The sequence below is a fragment of the Drosophila virilis genome, chromosome 4 (assembly GCF_030788295.1).
Source record: "Drosophila virilis strain 15010-1051.87 chromosome 4, Dvir_AGI_RSII-ME, whole genome shotgun sequence".
Taxonomy (NCBI): domain Eukaryota; kingdom Metazoa; phylum Arthropoda; class Insecta; order Diptera; family Drosophilidae; genus Drosophila; species Drosophila virilis.
In genome coordinates, this window is record NC_091546.1 from 3,419,385 (window position 1) to 3,438,240 (window position 18,856).

General features: G+C 40.6%; 1 protein-coding gene across 2 annotated transcripts in view; it reads right to left on the minus strand.

Annotated features, from left to right (window-relative positions):
* Tmtc2 (Transmembrane O-mannosyltransferase targeting cadherins 2) overlaps positions 1 to 18,856 on the minus strand; it is a 52,064-nt gene that overhangs the window by 22,977 nt on the left and 10,231 nt on the right. For both annotated transcript variants that reach the window (XM_032438186.2, XM_032438187.2), the window contains exon 2: positions 16,540 to 17,152. In XM_032438186.2, coding sequence (XP_032294077.1) covers positions 16,540 to 16,673 — 134 coding nt within the window. In that variant the 5' untranslated portion in view covers positions 16,674 to 17,152. The remainder of the gene's footprint in view (positions 1 to 16,539; positions 17,153 to 18,856) is intronic.

Sequence of the window (18,856 nt, forward strand, 5' to 3'; positions counted from 1 at the left end):
GGTTCGGCTTTTTCTTCATGGTTTAACTTCTAGATCAATTTGGTATATAAGTCTGGCAACATTATTTTTGGTCAAAATCCAGTTGAATATTGGCAACATTATTCGTATTTTATTTATTATTTCCTAAATTCCTAAAAAATGGTTAACGATTTCCTTATATCCAAGTTGTATATTTTGATAACATGTTTAAGAATTTGTTTCGTCCTGCGCTGCTGAAAAGCACGACACGCGCTCAGCTGGAAAATGCATTAGGAATAGAGAAATATGAACAGGTAACTGTTACGGTTAGCTGATCAGCCAACGGTCACGAGTAATGCGAATCGAATAGCTACGAGTTGCTATAAAAAAATAATAATAATAAAAGGGGGGAAGGAGAGCTGCTGAATCAATCGCGGCATTCAATTGAGCGAGCTCTGACAACGAGCTGTCGCAGCGCGCTGTTATTGTTGTTGTTGCTTTTGTTGCATTGTGAAAGTAACACAACATTTTAAGTGAATGAAATGAAAACAAATATTGCAAATTTATTCATTGTAAAACACACACATGGCAGCTACATGAAGTTGCCAATTGCAGTGGTTGTTGTTGCAGTTGCAGTTGCAGTGTGTCGAATGTTGCCATTGGCTGTTGCATGGCTCATCTGCGGTTGCCTTTGGGCTGGGCCGCCGCAAGCCGCACAGACAGCTACAAAACACAGTATCTGGCCGCGCCTGAGTATATTTGTAATGCATTTATGCACTCATTTCATTCATTTCATTTAGTTGTTGATTTATTGACGTCGGGATTTTGCTGGCCCCAAGTTGAAGCCTCAAGCAAAGCTAGCTGCGAGCCAGTTGCTATTTAGTGTGCAGCCGAGCTTTGATAGAGCCTGTGTCAGACGCAGGCATGTCCTGCCCAGTACAGTCCTGCCCCGCCCAGTGCAACGTCCTTCCGCCTACGCTCTGCCCGCCTCCCCCGTCCCGCCCTAGGCGGCGACCCATGTTCGTGGCTCTGTTGTTTGTGCTGCACAAATACAACTTACTGATTTTATTGCAAATTGATTTTATGTGCAGCTCACCTGGCCAAGACCACAGACCACAGACACAGATAGGCGGACACGCCCACTGATTGGCTGGGTGAGAGCGAGACAAGAGAGAGAGAGAGAGAGTCAGCGCGCGCGTTCGGATTCAAACAAATTTCTCATGTTTACATTGTATGGCGATAGTGGAAACTTTTTAATCAAAGTTAATTGGAAAGTTTTGCTTTGTCATTGCAATGTAACACACACACACACACGCACATACACACTATACCTATGTAGCTAGTCGCACACACATTCGCGCTGGGCACATGCAGACGTGCATAAAGTGGCAAACTAAAAATGAAAAGTAAAATGTAGGTTATCCTTCAGCGCACACAAAATGCTCTTCATCGTTACGTTTCGTCCTTGCGGCGGCTAAGGGGGCGTGGCGGGCGGCAGGCGGACGGCGCCTTCTACGTTCGGTTGCTCATTCATTTTATTGCTGGTTGCCGAAGCTTGTCTCCTACCTTTGATGATAAAATGTCATTTGGCTGCTTTACGTGCTGGCTTCCTTTGTGTGTGTGCGAGTAAGCGTGTGTGCGTATGTGTGTGCGTGTGTGCGTGTGTGTGTGGGTCTTTGGGTCGAGCCGTCGACTGCAGTCGTAACCAGCCAGGGCCAGGCTGACATTCAACGCTCTTGATTAAATTTTATGCAGTTTAACTATTTCTTTTTAACCCCCCGCCCAGTCCCCTTTACCGACCAACAGCCCCACTCAGTAACAAAGAGAAGTGAAGCTTGGCAGAGCGCGGGTCCAAGCAGAGTTGCAAAAGGAAACTCACATACACTGTTTTTTATAATACCCTAACAGTGTAGAGGCCTTTTAATTCAAACTAGCCTAATTGCAAGAATATATCACATTGCTGTCGTAGAAATTAAAGGCGGAAAATTGAGTTTTTGTGTGAAAAACTTTTTTGTTTTTCAGAATTTCTTTCAGCAAAATTGTCACAACCTAAAAGTTTTGTAATTGATTTAATTTTTTTATAATAAAAATCGTTTTAATAATAAAGAAATATTTAATTATATGGTTGCATTGAGAGACTGCTTGTGCATTGATTTTTTCCTGGATAATATTTGTTTCTTTCTGAATCTATGTTTTAGCGTACAAGCATGGTAAAAATACTTCATGTGAATTCTTTACTATTTTAAACTGAAACAAGAAATCGACCCAAAGTTCTTGTATAAAAAATATTTGTAGAAATATATGATAAATATATATGAAAATTGTCCTGAAGACGGCTGCCGAAATGTAGCCGAAATATATCGTAGAAGAAATACATTGAGACAAAACTGTTGTCAGATTTTATAAAACCAGCTTAATACTAAAATATATAATATATATAAATATAAAACAATAATTCTTTATATAAACAAATATCTATGAAATAAACAAAAAGCATATAAAGCTTTTTAAGGGCTGAGCGCGAAGGATAAAGAATATGTAAACAATATACATTTGAATCATATGACTACAACATATCTACATATATAGAATTGCGAACATATTTACAAAGTTTGGGCTTACAACATCATATGTCCCTAATATAAGAAAATGTCGAATGGTTTGCAAGTCAAGTAAACCTTCGCGTGCATTTGATCTGGTATAGCAAAGCTCCCAAGAGTTTCTCATTTCTCATTTGATCTGTTATAGGAAAGTTCTTAATATCTGACAAGTGTATTCGATTCTTGGTATATATAAATTCATAGTTTTTCTTTTCTTTTGCATTTATTACATTTGAAGGCTCGCCCGGGCACTGACGGGCAGTCGGGCTCAACACTTAAGCGCAGTCTGACTGTCTGTTACCCTGCCAGTGGCAACTCCTCTCTGTGTGTGTCTGTTGTAAGCTTCAGTTTATGCTGCAACCGGAAAATTAATCCTAATGAGTGCTGACGCACACACACACACAAGCGTGCTGTGGAGGGGAGGGAAGTGGCAAGTGGTTGGGGTTGGGGCTGCTGCAGAGCAGTTTGTTTGCGCATGTGAAGCGATTTATGTTATTTTTTTTTTGCTCCAGCTCTTCCCGGCTCTGTTGCTTCGAGCGTTGTTGTTGTTGCCGTTGACGGTGCTGCTGCTGCTGATGCACACGTGCGCCACATGTAAAATGCAAGCTTCACGCAGACACACAGACGCAGAGCGAAACACACGCACAGAGAAAAGCCCTGTGCTGATATAAAACAACATTTTGTAAGCATTTTATAGGTCCATAGTGTGGCTGGATGTCTGGGTGTGTGTGTATGTGTGTGTTTGTTTGTGTGCGTGTGCGAGTAACCATATAGAGAATGAGGGTTTTCAGGGTAGGTTACGCTTGAGGCTCGATGAATCCGTTTGTATGGTTGGAGACTGCCATTTACCTGGTCGCTGCTGCTGCTCGCGTTTCCTTTCACAGAAAATGTGTTAAATGCCGCGTTTTGCATTGCCTCACATTTGCTAGCATTTTCCGATTTTCCGTACCTTTATGCCCACGCTGCCATTGAAATGCGCCTGGCCTGGTCTGGCCGGGCCCGGCATTAAATGAATTGAAATCAGTGTCAATGTGGGCAGGAAATTTGTTTTCCACAACTGCATTCAGCGCGATCAAATGCTGCGAGTTCAACTTTAATAGATGCACTGTATGAATCTAATGGAAATTAGCCCGGGGAACACGTTACGAGGTAAGTTCAGTTTCTAAGCTGACATTTTATGGCATAACGCACACATATTGGTTCCAGTTAGGGGTAGTTTTTCTATTAAGTGAATGCAAGAACTAGATATAACTTGCCTTGGAATTTTGTGTGGACTTTATTCTGACGGGCTGTACCCTTAAATGGGTGCCATGATATAGACTTAAGTCACATTTTGGGTGCAATCTCAACTTACTACATTGTGATTGCAGTGAAGGATGCTTGTTTTTTAATTATCATGTAATGATCTCTTATTGTTATCTTTGGAAAGCTAGTAGATTGTACATATGGTGTGCATTTTGTTAAGACTTGACCATGTTCTAATATGTTTGGCTGAAATTCTGGATGCTGTCTCTAGAGTCAGCGATCGACTAGATCTGTTGTCCTTTTAAGTCTCCTTTTTCGCCTGCTAAGCATATTATAGTGCAGAAGACATGTTCCTCTCACGACTTCTAAATGCCTAATGCATATATTTCTTGTAAATTTGTCTGAGATAACTGAGGACGTATATGGAAAGCTTTCCACTAACTTATGTCCTAAATGCTCAGAAATAGTCAAGTTGAATAATGCCTTAACATTATTCAATGTTTATGCCCTGTTATTGTTGATTGTTTTCGCCAACTTTGCACTCAAGCTGCCCCAGCTTTATATTAAGTAATTATTGTATGAAAGCGCGACTGATATTAAAAATAAATCTTCAAATATTTTTAAATTGCCTGATTTAAATACAAAGTACGGAGAAGAGGTTAATTTACAGACGAACTGGGCACAGAGCATATTAATAACAAGACTAAGAAGCAAATAAGTAACGTGAACTTTAATCTATAAGCACGCACACACCGATTCTGGCTGAAAGTGCACACATGTGAGACGCCCCTCGGCGCGCTCCCCTGTGGCGCATTAATGAGCACGTGGCGATGGCTGCCATCAAAATCATATGTTGATGTCGCCAAGTCACGTAAAAGTGTATTTAGTTTTAGGCAAAGGCTCAGCGACGCCTTCGCCCGTGCCAGGCACCAGCCACCAAGCAGCAGGCGGCAGGCGGCAGGCACAACAATGCCAAAAAGTAAACAAATTAAAATGTATGCACAACCAGCAAATGCACATATGTATTGTGTGTGTGTGTCTTGACGGCGTAAGCAATTAGGCCGAAGCGAACGATACAAAAAAAAAAGCAAAAACAAAATCAACAGCAACATACGAAAAAAAACATTGCATAGCTGCAGGCGCGCACTTAGCGCCCTCATCCATTGGCAAATCATTTAGCCCAGGCATACTTGTGCTCTTTTTTTGTCGTTATATACCCTGGAAAGAACATTGGGGCGGCCTTAATAGGCAGCAAATGCCATATGCCTATTAAAAGTCTTTTATATTTACAAATTGAAAAAAGTCGAAGAGAAGCTTCCTCTCGCATTTTTTTTAAAAGAAGGCTCCTAATTTTACACCCAATTGATTCGAACTACAGCAAGCCCGAGTTTTTTCGCTTATTTAAAGTCTACAGGGTATCTGTTAGCATAAGCGCTCCAAGTGGCAGCATTTGCACTTGGTCTTTTTTTTTTGTTTGAGAGAGTGCACAAATTGTTGCCGCGTATATGTCCTCAATTTTTTTTTGCTGCTCCATCAGAACGCAACAACAACAACAACAAAAACAACAGGATGTGGCTGTGGGCGGTGCCACGCCCAGCGCGCCCTTAACCGTTATTGTGGCGCTTCACATATTTGGTTCATGGCAGATTACGTATACGACGCGCGCAGTTTTGAAAATCGTTTGCATTGCTTCGGCCAAAACAGCAGCACCCGCAGCAGCAGTAGCAGTAGGAGTGGGAGCAGTAGCATCAGCATCAGCAGTAGTAGTAGCAGTAGAATTCTGCCACCTAACCCCCACCCTAAACACACACTTCGCCCCCTCCTCTGCTCGACCGTTCCAGTTATTTGGTGTGCGGCTTTTTGTGCTCAGTTTTGGTAACAAAGGCGACGCTCGCTTAGCTCAGCTTTTGTTTTACTTGTTTTGGTTTTTTTAGACTATTTTTTTAGCTTTTTTAGCCATTTTTTGTATATTTTTGTTTTTGGCGCATGTTTGACATCAATATAACTTTACTTGTCCGCCGCTAGTTTTCATCTTTGTTTTCGCACGTGTGTGTAAGAGTGTGTTTTAGGGTGTGCGTGTGTGTTTGCATTAGTGTGTTAGTGTGTGCAATTTTAACTCTATTCACTTGTTTCGCCAACACAAAGCTGCGTTTTTGCCTTTTGTAACTATTGAAATTGTCATATGCTTATAACCCTTGCTTTGTGTGTGTACGTCTGGGTGTGTATGTGTGTGTGTGTGTGTGTGTATGTATTGGTGTGTGCGTTTATTTTTCTGCGGTTTCAGCACGTTTTTATGGTTTATTTGTGTGTGCTTTATTGTTGTTTGCCCCACAAAGGTTTTACACTCGTGCAACTTGTGGCTCTGGATTTCAGTTTCGTTGAAATTCCGAAATTGCAGTCACATCGCATTACAGTGCGGCTGTTTTAAGTCCATCTCTCAAGGGTTTTCGTTAGTACTTGAGAGCGCTGAAAACCTATCGACATTGTGGCACAACGTAAAGCAATTGAGTCTATGGATAATGTCGATAGGTGTCAAAGGCTTTTTGCTATGAATCTTTAGTTTGAAAAGTTTTAAATGAATTAAAAATGTTCAGCATAACAAATTATTCTTAACAAGATGAATTATAATTGCCCGGCTTAATATTTGTCTTTAATTTAATTAGTTTTATGGACTTATATATGTGGCTAAGCCAGTGTGTGGATTATGATGAGCTCCTCTTTATATCAATTCACACTCATATTTTCGATTTGCCACGCCCCCCGTTGTGTTATCCACGTAATCCTAGCATATTTATCTGACAGGAGTACAATATGTCCCAAGTTTTAGTTCTCCAAGATTTCGCAAGCACATTGGGCACAGCTAATATACTCTTTGCCACTTTGTGAGCGTGTATACAAATATGCATTTATCTCAATCGCAGCTTGCCACGCCCCCAACAGCAATTCTGGGCGTATATCGCACGCCGTGACATTTGCAAATAAATAGCAAAAAAAGAGGGGAAAAGGAAATAGAATTAAAGGAAATGGGGCACGGGTTTTTTTGTTGCATGTGTTCGCTGTCTCCCTCTCTCTCTCTCTCGCTCTCCCTCTCTCAATTTATGGCCGCAAATGAAATTGCATTTACACGAGTGTTTGCCAGCGTCTGTATGTGTGTTTGTGCTTATGTGTGTCTGCCTGTATTTGTGTTTCTGTACTTTAATTTAAACATTTTACACGCACTGCGCGCTGAAAACATTTGCTTTAACTGTGCATCGATTCACACGTAGCGTTGGTTGTCTACATTTGCCACGCCCCCATACCCACACCATAAGTAAGTCGAAGCATCAGCCTTTTGCCATTCCCCAAGGTTGGAGCACGCAGCGCGCCAATATTTAAAATATGAAGACCATTAGCTAAATATTGGCTTTGGCACGCGCCCACGCACCACAACAGTGCTTGCCCAACCCACCCCCACCTTGCCCCCCCCCTACTCTTTTCCAACCCCCTCACGCACAAAGCAGTCAATAATATTAACCAGCAGCTGAAGTCGCGGCAGTGGATCTGGCTGTGGAGCCTGAGCAGCAGCTACCGACGATGTCTGCCCCGTGCTGTGCATACTTATTTGGAGCTCAAGGCGCACAGTATGGATTCGGGGGTGGGGTGAAGGAGGGAGGGGGCGGGCTTTAAGTTGGTTGTGAGTGCATAAAATAAAAATAAATGTTAACAATGGCAAAAGGCGTTCAGCTGGGTTGCCGGAGCTGCCGAAGCTGCCGGCGGTGTCAGACTCATGCGGCGCATGAAAAGCCCCCGAAAAAAAATGAAACAAAGACACTGGCGTGGGCTTAAGGGGGGCGCAGCGGCAATTTGTTGTTGGTTTTTGCGTGTACTTATGCTAAGTAAAGCGATGATGTAAAAGACAATAACCGGGCGCGGGTTGGGGGCCCGCTCGGAGTTTGGGTTTTTGCCGGGCGTAAGCAAATCCACTGAGGCCACAAATTCAGCTGCCATAGCAGCAGCTCCCGTGCCCTCCCGCCCTATCCTCTGCCCCTGGCCTTGTCTGCTTGGGCATTTCATAAAGTGTGTGCAGCAATTTCTTTGGCCATATATTTGTGCTGTATTTATGTATTTAGGAATATGTATATAAACATTTATATATATTATTTTTTCTTTATAACCTACTTTGATATTCATATTTGTATTCGCTTTCATTTGCTTGTCTCCTTTAATATTGTTATCCTTATGTTTTTTTTTAAGCTCTAAAATCGAAAAACTGTTTTCCTTTAACGTTTATTGTTTTGAGATACCCTACAAACATTTCAGTGCCGAATTGTCGGGTATATCAAGTTCCGCATGTGTGCACTTAAATAGATGAAATCGATCTAAAATATATTTAAATCTATAATTTTTTAATCTCTCGACAAGACTTAAGATGATTTCAAAATATGAGCCTTACACTTATAGTCAATACTCATGAGAAAAAGATACATACGCAGGACGAAAGGAATGCGCGAATTTCAAATGAATTGAATGATCGCTAATTACACGGTATCTACTTTTTACTATTCTAACGGCGTAGTTCAGCTGCTGCCAAAAATAAACAACTGCAAAAAATACCTGCAGCTGACCTCAAAGCACAAAAATTCTAAGCTCTAATATAATTATGCAGCTGTGCCAAATATGCTACAGCTGCGAGCAAGAGAAGAAGAGAGATGCAAAGAGAAAGCGAGAGAGAGAGAGCAATTGTCAGAGTGGACTGATAGCTAGAACAAGCATTTTACTCTTGTCTTGGATTTAGATTTAGTTTGCCCGAAGGCCGCAGGCTTTTAAATTAAATAAACTAACACACACACACACACACATATATATACACACCCACACACACAGAGTACACACGCACGGAAATGTAACTAAAATGTTCACACACACAAGCACACAAACAAATACACAGACAATTCTTTTCAGCTCTGTCACTCGGTTAGCTCCCGGCCTTAGACTCGACACACACACAAGCACACACACACATGTCTGTCCTATATCTGTATTCCCATGCCCACACACACGCACACATACATGTATGTATGTGTATATATTTTAATGCAAATTGAGCAGAATTAATTTAGTACCGTCTGTGTTTATCTCTGGCGCGTTTAATATGATGCCAGCCACTGCCGTCGACGTTGTCTGCGCTTCATATTCATATGACGCCCCGCTAACCTGCCCCTCCTCCCCACATGCTGCTTAGCGCTGTGAAGCTTAGTGTGCGTCTTGGTATTTGCCTCAATCCCTCTCTTTCTCACTCTTCCTGTCTCTCTCTCTCCCTCTATATGTCTCTGTCTCTTCATTTCTATCACTCTGTTTTCGCTCTGTATGCCATATGTTAAGCGTTTGCCTGACGCAACATTTTTACTCGTATTTTTCTATGCATATTACAAGGTTGAACTGCAAAGCGGATATATTAGTTGTTAGTCACGACATGTAATTATTATACTAATAATGGTATGATTGTTTTGGGCTGTGACATATGACTTTCATGATTTTAAAATATATATATTATATATAAAATCCAATAAATAACATTAAGATGCCTTCATTGCAGCGTCCCATTTGCCATCCCTTCTAGGGTATTTAATCTGGGGCATACCAGAGATAACTGCGCTCAGTTGGTATATTAAAAAATGTCTGCCTGGCAGCTTGTGCCTGTCATTGCGTTGTCATGTTGCCTACTTTTAGGCACAGCTCGAGACATATGGAAAAGGAAAGAAACGCTGTGGCTGAATGCTGGAAAGTCAATTTGGTTGCCACGCTGCTTGTGGTTTAGTTTGAGTCGAGCCCAAGCCAGCCCCCTAGTTGCTCTGCCTTTTGTACATATGCACATATATAGATTGGCCTCGATGCGCATTAGGCACGCATCATTTGCGCGTTTGTAATCAGGCGAAAGTGTTTCGATTTGCCTTGGCATTTGCCTACACGAGTTTCTGCCTTTTACTTTCTACCTCCCTCGCTCTCGCTCTCCCTTTGGCCACTGTTTGCCTTTATCTCATGTACACACATTAAATACATATTGTACATATTTCGAATTTAAAGTAAAAGTTTTTCAATTTCAAATTTTATGGCGACAAGTTCGCCCCCGCGGCTACGGCTTTGCACTCTTCAGGCCAATTGCCGCTGTTCGCACCAGATTCAAGCCGGCATCTCGTAAAATTTTATTTATTTTATTCCAATCTCACATTCAGCTTCAAAAGCTGCCCAACAAATTGCTATAGCCACGTGTTAATTGCCAGCGAAAACTAAATTTTAGTTAAGCTGTTCTCAAAAAAAAACATGGATGAGCTCTGGTAGGGAGCGCCCGACTAGGAGATACTCTGTACCCAGCGCTTAGCTGTCTTTAAAAGTATTCTAGCTATCTTTTTATACACATTCGCAAGGACATGCATTTACACACGAATGCAATCTGTGCCCTTTTCCTTGTTGTTCAATATGAAAAATGGATTCGATACTTATCGATATCATGAAAATAAAAAGGGTTATCGATAAATTTAAGGCTTATAGGCTTCAACCCTGTAGTTTTTGCAGCTCTCATAATTTTCGTATTATGCTTCAGAAACATGAAATATTATTCAAGTACGAGAATATATCGATACATTATGATAATATATAATTCAATTTACAAGTACGTCGCTTTTGTTATCTCCCATTTTCCAATGGGTTTAGGGTATACAATTGGCCAGAAGAGCAGCAACAAGTCAGTTGGCCTGGCCACCAGCATGCTCGACTGCCTCGGAATTGGCACTGATTTCGACTACAACTTGCCGTCGACTGCAATCGTTTAATTTTACGCTTGGCCAACGCGTGCCAGAGTTGCCAACGTAGCGCACACAATAAAATTCCATTGAAAATTCGCTGCAACAAATTTGCGCTCGCAGAAACCCCGAAAATAGCACCCCTTTTCCCTTGCCGCGCACATTTGAATTTAAGTTTTAATTTGGACTTTGCATCTGTAGTGAATCCTATTGCTACTCAGCGCTGGCTTAGCTCTTGGCTGCGTCCTTCCATTGTCGTTAACCATTCGAAATTGAGGGGAAATGAGCGAAAAGTTTCGACAAAAGTTTTTTTTCGTAAGAAATGCCGGGAAGCGTTATGAAAATAGCTGAAATAATTTTCCATTAAATTCTTGCGAATGAAATTATCGCATTAAAACAAAACAAAAAGCGTTTTCAATACCCTATTCATAAACAGGATTACGGGTTTATTGGCTTTCGCTACATAATAGTAGTTATTGTCAGAAACTTGTCCTCAAGCCGTTTAAACAGTCTTATATATAGCTGAAGGAAAGAGTATCTCTCATAGTGAGTATCTCATGGTCGAGCAATATTTTCACAAGTTTGTTTTTTGTTTTTGCTACGTTTTGTTTCTGCACTTGAGCCAAACTCTGGCAACTCTTGCTCAGCTGTACCTCTTCCTGGCATCTCAGCACTGGCTGCTCGGTTTCGGTCCATTGTTTGCTTAAATTTGTACACTTTCTCATCGCATCAGTCCCGGCTTTACCCCTTACACGCCCCTTTTGCAATCCCCCTCAAGTAGCAATCCAATGCGTTGGGCAACTCGACTGCTCGACTATTTGCATGGTGTTTTGCTGTCTGCTGTTTGCATTCGTCTTCATTATTTGTTTGCTCGGCCCAACTGACGGCGGCGTCTGCTGCGCACTTGGCAGCAAAGTTTTGACACAGTTGATTTGCATTCGGAATCCTTGCAAAGAGCCACCCAACCAGGCGAATACCCACGACTACCCAAGCCACACACACACACACACCCACGCACACAATGATTTATGGATTTTCATCATATTCTGTTGATTCAGGAATATTTATGATTTGCCAGTTTCAACCACGTTAAAATCGTCCCTACACCCACCGCGTATGTCCTTGTTTTAGCCATTCATAGTATTGCCCCAAAATTTCCTCAGCTTATTTTGTTTTTGTTTTTTTTTTTTTGTGTTTTTAAAGGCATTTTTGTTATAAATTTTTAAAAATATATTGTATGAAAATAAAAGAGAAATGCCGCAATAACAAAAGCGAAAGCAACAGCAACAGCAACTGGCACCGGGACTGGGAATGGGACTGGGAATGCCGGGTCCGGAATATGCTGAATATGCGCAAATTGAATTTGATTTTTAAGCACTGATTGCTTTTATTGTTCCAGGACTTTGGTACGACGTCCGCATAGCGAATTTTATATAAAATATTCTAAAAGAGATAACAGTTGCCCAAAACAAAACAAAAAAATAGAAACCAACAACAGGGAACTACGGCTCTTACAGCTAGTCATGGCAATATTTATATATATATACACGTATACCTCGGATATATATATATACATTAATTTATTGATATAAAACATTTGAATTGCACGAAATTGCATTTTTCTCGTTACGATTTTGGGTTTGGGTTGGCCGTTTTTTCAATTGAACACGCGGCAATAATTTGTCAAAATGCTAAAACATGAATTTGTTCAAGATATTTGTCAAAGTTCGTAGATTCAATTGATTTTGGCTAAAAGCAAGAAAAAATTGCATTCTCACATCATTGCCGAAACACATTAAGAGCGGAATGTGCACAAATAAATACTTAATAATACCAAAAGCACAAAGTCGGGCAAGCTGAAAAGTCCCTCACGACAAGTGCAAGTCACTCGCAAAGCGAGAGAGAGAGACAGACAAAGGGGGAGAGAGGCCACCCAGGACATTAGCATGAGAATAAAATGAAATTACAGTCTTTAAAATAAATGTATGCGAAATTTTCAAGCCAAATGCCAAAAAGTATTCAACTAAATGCGAAATAAATTTGGTAGAAAACAAAACGAGCAAAAGGCCAAAATAAGAACGCCGAACATTATCGAACTTTTAAATACACTTTATCGGAAATTCACTATCTTTTTTAATGCAAAAATTTGGAGTTTGATTTTGATAAAGAATATTAACCAAAGATTTGAGTTTGGTTTTGAGAGTGAGAGAAGAATATGTCGTGTTCACTAAAGGCTTGTAATTTATTTTAAGTTTGTTAATTCTCTATAAAATCCAGGGATTTAAAATCCCCGCTTATGCTTACGTTATGCACACTGAACACAACTCCTGTAAAGATAAAATATGAATTTTACTACGCCAAAAAGCAGACAATTCTTTACCCTTACAGCTCTTTGTCATGATAGAAAATTTAAATACTTTTTAAGCTCAGACAAGACGCCTTCAATAGGTAACAAACTTGGGGACTAAAGAGAATGCTCCCACGGCAAGGGTATAAGAACAGCGAGAAGGCAGGCAAGCATCGCAGCGCTTGGGGAGAGTGTTGTGGCAGGTGGAGAGGGAAAGGGCGGGGAGGCGGAGGGACGACGCGAACACGAGCGGGTAACAGCGAAAATGTCAAATCCCTGGGCTTGAAATGCGATGTCAGGAGACGCAGAAAATCAATTTCGGCTACAAGTTTTCAATAAAGTGAAAATAATGTCGCAAGCCAAAACCAGCAGCCGCAACAACAAGAACAACAACAACAACAGCAGCTGGAGAAGCAGGAGGAGGTGCGCGGGCCATTATCCTGGCGAGATAAGATGAAGCCTGCTGCTCGGGTCTGGCTGCTATTTCCCAAAAAGAAAATCAACGCCAAGTGTCAAACAATGAGGGTCGTTAGAGGCAGCAAATCGCAGCAGCAACAGCGCCAAAGTCAAGTGCACAAAGCGTCAAATGAAAAGGAAAGAGGAGCGGCTGGAAAGCAGGCAGCTCCTCCTCGGCCAGGGGGATAAATCCATTGATGCGTAAACCAAATCGAAGCAACGCACACTGCCAGAAAAAAAAAAACCTGAAAGAAAAGCCGAATCCGACTGCGACTCTGAAGACCGCCGAGTGTCAGGCCGGTGTTTATTTATGTGCCTGCGCCTTGTGATAAATCACTGACATTGATGCCGACAGGCAGGACGGCTGGCAGGCTGGCGGGCAGCGGGCAGCCCCCAGCCTTACCCCTAATCCAACCCCATTCAAGTGTGCGACACCCAAAACTTTAACCAACTCGAAATAGGCAGTCGACACGCATCGCTAACAAGCCAGGACGAGCCAGAGTCTACCTAATAAGTTTATCATGAGCCTGGCCAGGAATGAAACGGAAAACTGTGTGTTTAGAGACGCAGGACTCGTTCGTAGCTGGCGCCTATCTTCGAGCTGCCGTTTTGATAGGAAATAAGGCGACGCTCAATCACAGCGCGCAACGGAAATCGGAAGTTAGCAGGCGCACGATATCAGCTAGCGGTTTCCTGTCTGTCGCAGCCATCCCAAGACAAAAATATAGAAAAAAAAGTAAGTAAACACTGGACAAAAGTGCTTGACTAACAGTTACCCAGCAATGCCCAGCAGCTGGAAACCTGCGGCACTGAGCTTTATTTTATTTTTATCGATTTCTGCCACAGTTTTGTGAAAACTCCTACTATCTTTGTTAAAGTCATAGCTGTTGAATTTCGCGTTTTAACCAAATATGCCCATCGATATTTATCGATTTGACGGATAAAACCCAGCTGCCGAGAGACTTTCTAAACATTTTTCTTCCTATTTATCTCTCTCAATAGACTTCTGGCTTTACATTCAGTTTAGATACTATTCATGCTGCCTGTTACATGCAGAAACTAGGCATTGTTATGCCTTTTTGTATTGTTCATTTTTAATTTGTACAGGGTATAACAACAAAATACACAACGCTTTCAAACTTAGCGGCAACGCAGTCTCGGGCCATGCCTGACTGTGCCAGATAAAATGTTGTTGATTGAGACGCAGTTGAGCGTTAATAATTATCATTCTTTTTTCAACTTTCTCCCTCTTTCTATCTCTCTCTCTCTCTATATATAAGTAATATATATTTTTTACTGGATATTTGCCCGGGGTTTGGGCACTACGTGAGCAGCCAGTTTTGATGTCTTTCAATTTGTGGCAGATTTATTTGTGCATTAACCTCAAATTTGCACTGCTCGAGTCGATTTCGGTTTCGGTGGCTGTCCAACTGCCCCAACCCCGCCCCAGGCACTGATTATCGACTGCTGCTGCTGCTGCTACTGCTGCGGGGCATTTCCCGACTTCTTGCCCTCAAAACTTAAAATGCTCTTTGCGACTCTGTTGGGTGTTTGTGTGTGTAAATAAATTTCTTGCTCATTTTCACAGCAGAGCCATAGCCACAGGAGCAGTAGCAGCAGGAGGAGCAGCATCAGCAGCAGCAGCAGCTGTTTGTCCCAAAGTTTGAACGCTCCGAAACTTATTGATGCTGGTCATGTACTGGCCTATTGGGGGGCGTGGCGCGGTTCGCCGCTGGCCACAGCTGGACGATTCTGGTTGGGATTTCAGCGCATTGATTTTTCGGTTGGCTCAGTTTTATGGCTTTTCATTAAAGTACATATTTGACAGCTACTTTTCGGTCAGGCTTAACTATATAATTGTACTATATGCGAAAAAAGTAATCTACATTGAGCTCAAATTCGGTTAGGCATGCATACCATTTAGATTTGCATATATTTTCAAAAGGCACTTAGAGCCCAACGCAAGGGAAAAATAAATTTTAGCATTCCACCCAATTTTCACTTTTGTGTGTGGATTTTATACATGTTTCACAAACAATTTGGTATAAATCTTTCTTTTAAGCATTTCACCCATTTTCCATTTAGGCAAGAAACCACTTGAGCAATTCCAACATAAAAGCAAACTACAGTCAGCGATTTTATAGCCATACTTAAATGCGAAATGTATATTATTAAAATGTTGGAATACTGTTTTAATCTAAGTTCTAGTACCGTTGTTGTCAAATTTCCCGTCATCAAGTGGTTTGATAATCGTCTGCTACCCGTGTCAACAAAAAAAAAAACCATTTCCACCATTTCCAACATTTCATTTCCTGTTGAGCTATTTATGTAACCCAGCATGTCAGGTGACAATTTCGGACTCAAATTCCGAGCAGCTCAGGTGTTATCTTGGACAACACACACATGTGTGCGGCGGGTGAAGCGAGGCCTCAGCTTTCTGTGACACCTTTATAAATAGCATAGCTCAGCGTGCGCTTCAACACCTCAAATTTGAATTTTTCTATTTAAACGCCATATATAAAGAAGTCTGGGATATTCGTATATATTGCTTTTGCATTTTCTCTATCGATTCGCAATGCATTTGTGTGGTAAATTTATTGAGAAACTTGCCATATGCCAAGAACAAGAGCAAGTAAGCAGCCTGCTTATGAAATAATATTAAATTTTACTGACTGCAAGATACTCTGTTTTTCTTAGTTTTCAATATTGGCAAGTCAGCCTGAACCGAATCAAAGGGGATCTTGTCCAATCTTTAAATATTTATTTTTAAAACGTAATATTTAAACTGTGGCATACATTTTAAGCATGTAATATTAACTAATTTGTATAAAATACATAAACTGTGTATTTATAATCTATTAAAAATAATATTTTTCTTTCTGCTTACACGATAAAACCAGCTATAAGCCTTCTGCTCATTCTCAGTTAATGTAAAAACTGAATTGCCTAATTTATTTAGATTTGGAAATGCGTGTAACCTAAATTTTCGCAAGCAAATAAGCCAGAAAAGAAATATGCTCTAATTCTCTCTCTTAAAAAAAAAAAAGAGTATTTAAAACTAAAGTTTAAAATTAATTGCATTTTTTTCTTGTTGCGTGCAAGAAAACGAACGAACGAATGAAAATAACAAGCAGAAGCGGCAAATGCAACTTACTTTGATTTATGCAGCCACGGCCACGCCTCCTGCCGCAGCCAAGGCCACAGTTTGGCAAGCATTGTGCCGTGCAGCAGTGTTGCAAGTGGTGCAGCAGCCGATGGTTGGGCCAGGCGATGCTCCATTAGCGTCATGTGCCTAGCAGCAACAACTGTTGAGTTGTGCTTTGGATTTTCAGGAATTTTCTTATGAATTGCCTTGCTTTTAGTTAGTTTGAATATTTCATGTATCTCTGCTGGCGATTCTTGTTCTTGTTGTTGTTGCAGCTGCTGTTGTTGTTGTTGTTATTGTTGTTTAATTCATGCAGCAGATTTCGTTGCATTTTATGTGATTTTCCTTCGGTCTTGTGCATGTGCGTGTTTTCTTGTATTTTTGTGCTTGCGTGTGTATTGTGTTTGTGTGTGTATGTGTGTGTGTGTCTGTGTAAGTGTGCGTGTGTGTCTGTTATTATTGTTGATTTTCCTAATTTATATGAGCTGCCTCGTATGCTCTTGCATTTATTTGCATTCTCTGCGGCCGGCCACAGATTCTCTGCTCTGCTCTGCTTTCGAATTGCATAACAGGCCAAGCGCCCCTGCCACACGCAGTGGGCGTGCCGTAAAGCAAACCCAAACTGTAAGTAGAAGAAGCAGAAAGAACAATATCTAATTAGAAAATAAGTTTAAATAATCAACAAATGTAGAGTACTTCATTAGTATATGCCCTGTACATACAGTAATATCGCTTTTGTATCCCCTTCTTATCTTCCACTGCGAAAGCTTGTCGCACTTTATGGGAAAAGAAAGCTCTGGCAAATAAAAAGCTGAAAGAAATACTTTTCATAGAGTACGTTTTAAAGTTTATCTACATTTATCGCTATATTATCGCTTTTCTTTCTTCCATGAGATATTCTTCCATCTGGCAGCTACAAAAGCGCACAGAAAACGATTCTTTCAGAAATTATTGCTTATCGCCCTTTTAACTCTTTCTTATCTTCCAATGCTTAAAAGCGGCCAACTTTTAATTAATGAAAAGACTCGCCTGGAAGATATTACTATATCCCCTTAAGCTTATTAATCTACAGGGTATATTAAACATGACAATAAATGAATTTTTACAGATTCTTCAATTTTCATAGTATACTTATCAGCGCAATTAGGAAATATTTCAAATTGCGCTAAAAATAATGTCGTACCCATTTACCCTCAATTACACATCAATATACACACATACTCCCACTCATATAATAGCATTAGCAGCAGACGGCGCATGTGGTGGGTGGGAGAAGAGGGGCGATGATTGCCGTCCATTTTGTTATTTTCATGGTAAATTATTTCTATTTGTATTTTCATAATTAATTTTCTTGCCGCGGCTGCTATTGTTGTTGTTGTTGTTGGAGCTAAAATGTGATTATTTGATCTACATTCGTCGATAATTACGGATTATTGAAATTTTTGTTGTTTGCATTAATATTGAAATAATTTGATATTGATAAATAATTACCTAAAATGTTCCCAAACTAAAATATGATATTATAATAAAAATAAATGCTTTTATTGTGTCTCGCTTTCTCCGTGCGTGTGTTCGTGTGTGTGTGTGTGTCAGTGTGCGTGGCAGTGTGTGTGTGGCAGTGTGTGTGTGGCAGTGTGTGTGTGGCAGTGTGTGTGGCAGTGTGTGTGTGTGTGTGTTCACATTTGTGAATCGTTTTAGCCTTGCGGCTATATCTATATCTATGTATCTATATAGCACACACATTCATATATTGGTGCATTAGTGCGTGTAACTTTTTGTTTATTTCCCAGGCTGGAAATTGGGTTAATTAGTGGTCACTTTTTATGTAATATTCTATTGTGTATGAGTGTGTGTGTGTGTTAGGGTGGGAGGGGGGGGGGGGGGGGTCTGATTTAGTTTAGGACTCACGTCAGCGTCTGTGTTTAACGCACAAATCAGCATAGCTTTTAAGTGTCTGTGTTTTTATTTGATGAATATTTAGATATATATAAATTTATATAGATAAACGGAACTTAGTGAAAGCTACTTATGTAAGAGAATTGTAATAAAATAAGAGTTTATTATATTTAATATTGACAATAACAATAATAACAAGATCCATATAGATACCTATTTATAATGACTGAAAGGATCAAAGATTTATTGAACGAAAAGATCATTTTTAAGGTCAAGTTTCTCACCACTGTGGGGAACTGTAGGTCCCAAATTTTTCGACGGACTTCGAATATATTTAAAAATAGACGTGGAGTTCATAATGTACGGAAAACTTATATCTAAAAATGAAGTATAAAACTAGCCTCGGGAAAGGCCTGGGTATACCCTCTAG